General features: G+C 30.6%; 1 protein-coding gene across 1 annotated transcript; it reads right to left on the bottom strand.

Moving 5' to 3' along the window:
- Positions 1 to 469: 469 nt before the first annotated feature.
- On the bottom strand, positions 470 to 7,037 carry LOC126836920 (zinc finger protein 583-like). Its single transcript, XM_050570641.1, has 7 exons — positions 6,892 to 7,037; positions 6,611 to 6,682; positions 6,310 to 6,405; positions 1,945 to 2,073; positions 1,710 to 1,781; positions 1,372 to 1,475; positions 470 to 1,197 (listed from the first exon to the last, which is right to left on the bottom strand). Exons 1-7 carry the CDS (start codon positions 7,035 to 7,037, stop codon positions 470 to 472), a joined length of 1,347 nt encoding a protein of 448 aa, XP_050426598.1.

Here is a 7,037-nt window from a genome sequence, read left to right as displayed (position 1 = left end):
GGCTTAATATTTATCAATAAATAACACCAATAATGATTATGGTTCAACACTACATTTAATATTTGCAAGTAACAAATCACCAATAGGAAACAAGTCTGATAGTAATTTAGTTTATTCGGATCGGTATCATCCATCATAATAATTAGTTGATTCAAATAAGCAGTATAAATTTAATTTGTGGTACTATGACTTTAGTAATATTGATTTTAATGGGTTGTCGTACTATTTGTACGGCTGTGACTGGTCCAATACCTATAGCAGTAATGATATTAATGTTGCAGTAAAATATGTTTATGATGGATCAAATGAAGGCTACGTTTATTTGTTGTTAAGAAAAAACCCAACTCACTAAGTTTTCCTATCTAGTTCTTTAGTTCATTACGTTCGTTAACTTTAATAAATAAATATTATAAATTTAGAATGTAATACACTTTTATACTTTATGATTGGCTAAATGTTTTAAGTACACTCAGCAACTAAATGGCTTCTCGCCGGTGTGTATACGTTTGTGGCTTTTAAGAGTTCCAAATCGTATAAAGGTCATCAAGCATATTTCGCACTGAAAAGGCCTTTCGCCAGTGTGGGTCCTTGTGTGGCTTTCAAGAGTACTAAGACGAGCAAATGTTCTTGAGCACAGTTCACACTGAAAAGGCTTCTCACCAGTGTGGATCATTTTATGTCGTCTAAGATTGCTAGATTGTGAAAATGTTTTCAAGCATACGTTGCACTGATAAGGCCTTTCTCCAGTGTGTGTACGTTTGTGGCTTTTAAGATTTCCAGATTCTGAAAAGGTCACCAAGCATACGTCGCACTGATAAGGCCTTTCGCCAGTATGTGTACATTTGTGCCTTTTAAGATTTCCTTGTTGTGAAAAAAACATCAAGCATGTTTTGCACTGAAATGGCTTTTCACCAGTGTGTGTACGTTTGTGACTTTTAAGATGTTCAGATTGTGAAAAGGCCACCAAGCATACTTCGCACTGATAAGGCCTTTCGCCAGTGTGGGTCCTTTTGTGTTTTATAAGACTTCCTGATACTGAAAAGGACACCAAGCATACTTCGCACTGATAAGGCTTCTCGCCAGTGTGGGTCCTTTTGTGGCTTTCAAGAGTACTAAGACGAGCAAATGTTCTTGAGCACAATTCACACTGAAAAGACTTCTCACCAGTGTGGATCATTTTATGTGTTCTGAGATGTCCTGATTGTGAAAATGTCACCAAGCACATTTCACACTGAAAAGGCCTCTCTCCGGTGTGGGTCCTTTTGTGATTTGTAAGATTACCAGAATGTGAAAATCCCTTTAAGCATACATCACACTGAAAAAGCTTATCGTATATTTCATTCTGTGCCCTTGTTCTTAGGCAACACGGACGTTGAAATATTCTTTCATTGTGCTTTATCAACTCTCCCTGCGTTGGTGTAGATGGCTCTTCTCCAGTACAAGTTCGTTCGTGTTTTACTGTACTGGGTGTAGCGCTAAAACAACATGATTTATTATTTAAGTAGTGAATTGAAAAAAATTAAATATGTTAACCCTTTGAATTATGAAATATATAAGGAGTCATATTTTTTACGGGAACCTAACTTGAATCCACTGCTCCACGGTGTTAAGTAGTATTGAAAGTACTTAATTTGATTAGGTTTAAATTTGGCCAGATTAGTTATGATGAATGTACGAAAGAATAATATAGATTATTAAAAAAGATTTACCTAGTAGACCAATCAAAACCATTTTCTTCTTCAGCTTTAGTTTTAATTTTATCGACGCTATGTTCTCCAATACTAGACGAAAAAAGAAGAATAGTGTTACATTTATAAAAAATCTAGCTCATGATCTGATATATATACTTGTTAAACATATAAATATTTAAAACAAATTATCTTTTAAAAACGTAAATTTAAGTGATAATCTTGTTATCAAACTAAAGACAAAAATCACACTTACCCCAAAGAAATGTGGTCCACATCTTCGTCCTCTTTATCTGCTAAATCTTGGTTTTCTTCTATTTCTATCTCAGATTTGAAATAATAATCTTTATCGACTTGATCAACTTCCAATTTAACTACGGCCATGCTGTTTTAATTTTTAACAATAAAAACATAACTAATGTTATTAATTGAGGTTGTTCTACGACTCTTGGAATACATTTATATGGTGTAAATTAATTCCCTAAATAAAATATAATTTTTCAAAATTACTTTTCATATTGTTTGCCCGTCTTAGTTATAACGCTCGTGCATGCGAAGCTCTCGACTCCAATCATTTTTTATAAATGTTGTATTAGTTAATTTATACAAAAATTATTCAAACATGGACAATAAAAATGTTTTTAATTATGAACGTTTACAATACAATAAATACAGATTGTTTACGAGTACAGAACACAGTTATTAGTTGTCTTGGATAATTTGTTCAGTTTATACTAGATATAAGTTATTACCGTTTTATTTTCCTATTTAAAAGCCAGTTATTTTCGAAATTTACAAAATTATTTAAAATTTAATTATATGTTTACACCAAAAGCATTCGTTTATAAGTTTAGAAAAGACTTGGCTTCGAAACACAACTAAGATGGTTTTACTATCCAGAGTGTTACACCCAGTTTCATTAAAACCAAATTAGTCAAATTCTTTTAAATGACACTGTTATTTACTGATCCTGAAAAATTTGTCAATTATTTGCTACAAACTACCGGAATTAAAAACATCACTACAGAAAAGCCTCCACACTAGATTTTTGTACGTATAATAGTAATAATAATGAAATTAATAAAAATAAGTAACTTAGATCGATGATTTAAACCTTATTTTGCCAGGTCATCTTATTTGGACTTTAATGGAATGGGTACAAAAAAAAAATGTAAATCATTAATTATCAAGAAAAAATTAAAAACCGGAAGTTCATAAATTTCTTTATTTTACTGATAGGCATGAAAAATGATTAATCGAGCTACTATAGTTTAAGTAGTTATTGTTAGTTGAAAAATATGAAAAAAAGTTATTATTTTTATGCAAGTCGTTTTATTTGTGATTAAAAAAAAAAACATTTGTTTTATTTTTTATTACTTCTAAATACATATTATTCAATTAAAAGAACTTTTTTTTTCTATGCATTTAAATATACATGAAAGCATTTCCTTATCGTAGAATAGGGTCTTCTTTAGTTTATTTCACATAAATGTATGCGTGTATAGGAAGATTGTAAAATCATAAACTTTTGGGCTCTAATAATAGTGACCGAAAATTTAAAAATAATTAAAATCCCTGAATTTGTTATAATTAATAATTATATAGCATTATAACATATTATAATATTAAATTATAATTACAAATGTTTTAGATGAAAATGAATCAGTTGTGTAAAAGTACATGACGTCCACTACTAATTAAAATACAAATGTATATTTTACTCAGAGGACGTAAGAAATATCACTACCTCTGTTTTTGCCCCGACTTATATTCTGTTGTTGTTTTGGTTGCACCTTTTAACTTTAAGAAGAAACCACTAAAATCCTCCTCGGTAACTTCTTTGGTGCAGTTTTCTTATTACGTTAAGAAAACAAATAATACGTTACAATATTTGTATAATACAAATTTATACTAATTTTGTAATTAATAAATGATGTTGCATCTATAAATGTTTATTTTATTTTATAACTATTTGAGAGTAATAAATGTGATAAATTTTTTTTTCCTGAATAGTCCTTGCATTCCTGCATAATAAAAATTAAAACAGAAAAGTATTAATTATTAAAATAGTAGCAAAGTATGTTATCCACGATGAAATTATTTAATTGCTTGATACCAGTAAAGCTTGTATAACTTTATACAGACTAACGACATAGTAGTGATTAAAAAAACCATGTTTCATGAAAAAATCTAAAATAGATATTCAATATAGCATGCTTAAAAGTTAAAACTGAAGCATATACGAGTGTCCAAAGAGTTCAGAACTAAGCTTTTCTTGAAGCCGTTATAGATTTTTTTTCAAATTTGGAATTTTAGATGTTGGTATGTGTTATTTTTTGCACATTTTAAGCCTAAATCCAAAATCTTATCATAAGTAGTTTAACTTTAAAGTATAAATGGGAACCTATTTTTAAGAAAATTCTATATGTCCTAGTTTAATTATAGATTTACCTTCGTAACAATTTTCAGACCTGAATCGCTAAAACTTGCCTTAAAAAGTGAAATAAAGAAAACATTTTTTTCTTATCTAGGGGAAGTATTCACGATATTGTATTGGTTGTCAATGTTTATTGGTAGTACTATGTTTAACGAATATCCTATGCAAATTTGGAATTAATTCGACTATTAAAATGTAAGGTGTGCCATAATTTTTAGTGTTTCTCTGTTTTGAGAGGAATGGATAACCTTTATAAATTGTTGGTCAAATTAAGTACCTTACAGATAAGATTTCTGACCAATAAAGTATAATTTAATTTTTTGATAGAGCTGATAGCAAACTGCGTGATAGTATAAAGGATATATTGTGCACAATTAGGATATTTTAAATAAAATATTTAGGTATAAATCGTTATGAGAAATATTAAATTTTCTATATTACAAATACATATATTATTTATAGGTATGCTTTAACTCAATTGTACAAAACTTGTTGTACAATGCACAAAACATACAATAATCTAACAAATTATACTTAAGCATGCAATACACTTTTTAACTTTATGATTGGCTAAATGTTTTAAGTACACTCAGCAACTAAATGGCTTCTCGCCAGTGTGTATACGTTTGTGGCTTTTAAGAGTTCCAGATTCTGAAAAGGTCACCAAGCATACGTCGCACTGATAAGGCATTTCGCCAGTGTGTGTACGTTTGTGGCTTTTAAGAGTTCGCGAATGCGAAAAGGACACTAAGCATATTTCGCACTGAAATGGCTTCTCGCCAGTGTGTGTACGTTTGTGGCTTTTAAGAGTTCCAAATTGTGTAAAGGTCATCAAGCATACTTCGCACTGATAAGGCTTCTCGCCAGTGTGGGTCCTTTTGTGGCTTTCAAGAGTACTAAGACGAGCAAATGTTCTTGAGCACAATTCACATTGAAAAGGCTTCTCACCAGTGTGGATCATTTTATGTGTTCTAAGATTGCTAGATTTTGAAAATGTTTTCAAGCATACGTTGCACTGATAAAGCCTTTCGCCAGTATGGGTCCTTTCGCGACATTTCAGAATTCCAGATTCTGAAAACGTCACCAAGCTTACTTCGCACGGATAAGGCTTTTCGCCAGTGTGTGTACGTTTGTGGCTTTTAAGAGTTCCAGGTTCTGAAAAGGTCACCAAGCATACGTCGCACAGATAAGACTTTTCGTCAGTGTGTGTACGTTTGTGGCTTTTAAGAGTTCGCGAATGTGAAAAGGACACTAAGCATATTTCGCACTGAAATGGCTTCTTGCCAGTGTGTGTACGTTTGTGGCTTTTAAGAGTTCCAAATTGTGTAAAGGTCATCAAGCATACTTCGCACTGATAAGGCTTCTCGCCAGTGTGGGTCCTTTTGTGGCTTTCAAGAGTACTAAGACGAGCAAATGTTCTTGAGCACAATTCACACTGAAAAGGCTTCTCACCAGTGTGGATCATTTTATGTGTTCTAAGATTGCTAGATTGTGAAAATGTTTTCAAGCATACGTTGCACTGATAAGGCCTTTCTCCAGTGTAAATCTTTTTGCGTCTTATAATATTACTAGATGGTAAAAATGTTTTCAGGAATGCGTCGCACTGAAAAGGCTTCTCACTCAACTCTTCTTGTGTAGGTGGCTCTCGTCCAATACAAGTTTGGTCGTGTTTTGCTGTACTGATCGTATCGCTATAACACCAAATTTTATTATTTTAGTAGTGAATTTTAAATATGTTAAGAATTGTTTTGTAACCCTTGTAAATTGTGAAATATAAACTTGAAATATATAACTTGAATCCACTGTTCCGCGACTTTTTAAAAATCCATACCTAATGTATATCCTGACAGGCTAACCCATGTTAAATGTTTGATTATGATTTATTCATTGAAATGTTATTTTGGATTTCTACCGAATTCAGTTTATAATTTGTAATTTTTACATTTTAAAATGTTTATTATTTGGAATATGCCAAATTTTATATTGGAATTCAATTCAAAATTATTCCACAAACATTTTGAATGTATTTTACAAATAAGGGAACATTTTAAACATTGCGTTACCAGTTTTCGTTTGATTATTATGCTATCTAATTGCTTATTAGAAAATAATTCTGGTGTAACTATTTTTACAACTCCGTTACCTATCAAATAAAAACTATCCTAGTTAGGTTTTTTAAGTTACCTAGTAAAATAAGGGTACACATCTTCGTAGATTATAGTATCTGAATCTTGATTTTCTTCGATTTCCGCTTTGATTATGGCCACGTTATTCAAATTTCTAAATATTATGCAGAAAAAAAACATTGATTAACAGTACTTAAGTATATTAAGTTTTATCACATTTTAGTTGAAATTTAGAACGACACTATATATATATAGAAATAAAGGTGTTTATTGAATTAAATGTTTCAACATTCTACATTTTGCTAGATTAGAAATGATTAATGTACGAAAGAATAATATAGACTATAAAAAAAATTCACCTAGTAGACAAATCAAAATCATTTACTTCTTCGGCTTCAATTTTAATTTTGACCACGCATGGTTCTCCCATACTAGACAAAAAAAGTACATCAAGTGATATGACAGTACCTATTTTTAATTTATAATGTTATTTTATAAAAGAAAAGGCTAAAAAACAAACTAATTACTTTGAAACTTATGTACTTCTTAAACACACAATTATTTTAAAAAAATAAGTTATAAAAACAAACATTTTAGTGATAATGACATTATTAAAATTAAGGCAAAAAAATGTACCTACCCAAAAGAAATAGGGACCACATATTTGTCTCCTATAGCTGCTAAATCTTGGTTTTCTTCTATTTCGATCTTAGATTTGAAATAAATATCTTTATCGACTTGATCGACTTCCAGTTTAACTACGTCGAAGCTCTCGTTTTCAATCAT

Source organism: Adelges cooleyi, unplaced genomic scaffold, assembly GCF_023614345.1.
Source record: "Adelges cooleyi isolate 19-005CV unplaced genomic scaffold, UGA_ACOO_1.1 ACOO_flye_CR_arks_rails_tigmint_CR_PRNA_247, whole genome shotgun sequence".
In the NCBI taxonomy this organism is placed as follows: Eukaryota; Metazoa; Arthropoda; class Insecta; order Hemiptera; family Adelgidae; genus Adelges; species Adelges cooleyi.
Note: the sequence above shows the minus strand (reverse complement) of the source record. Positions and strands in the feature narration are given on the sequence as shown.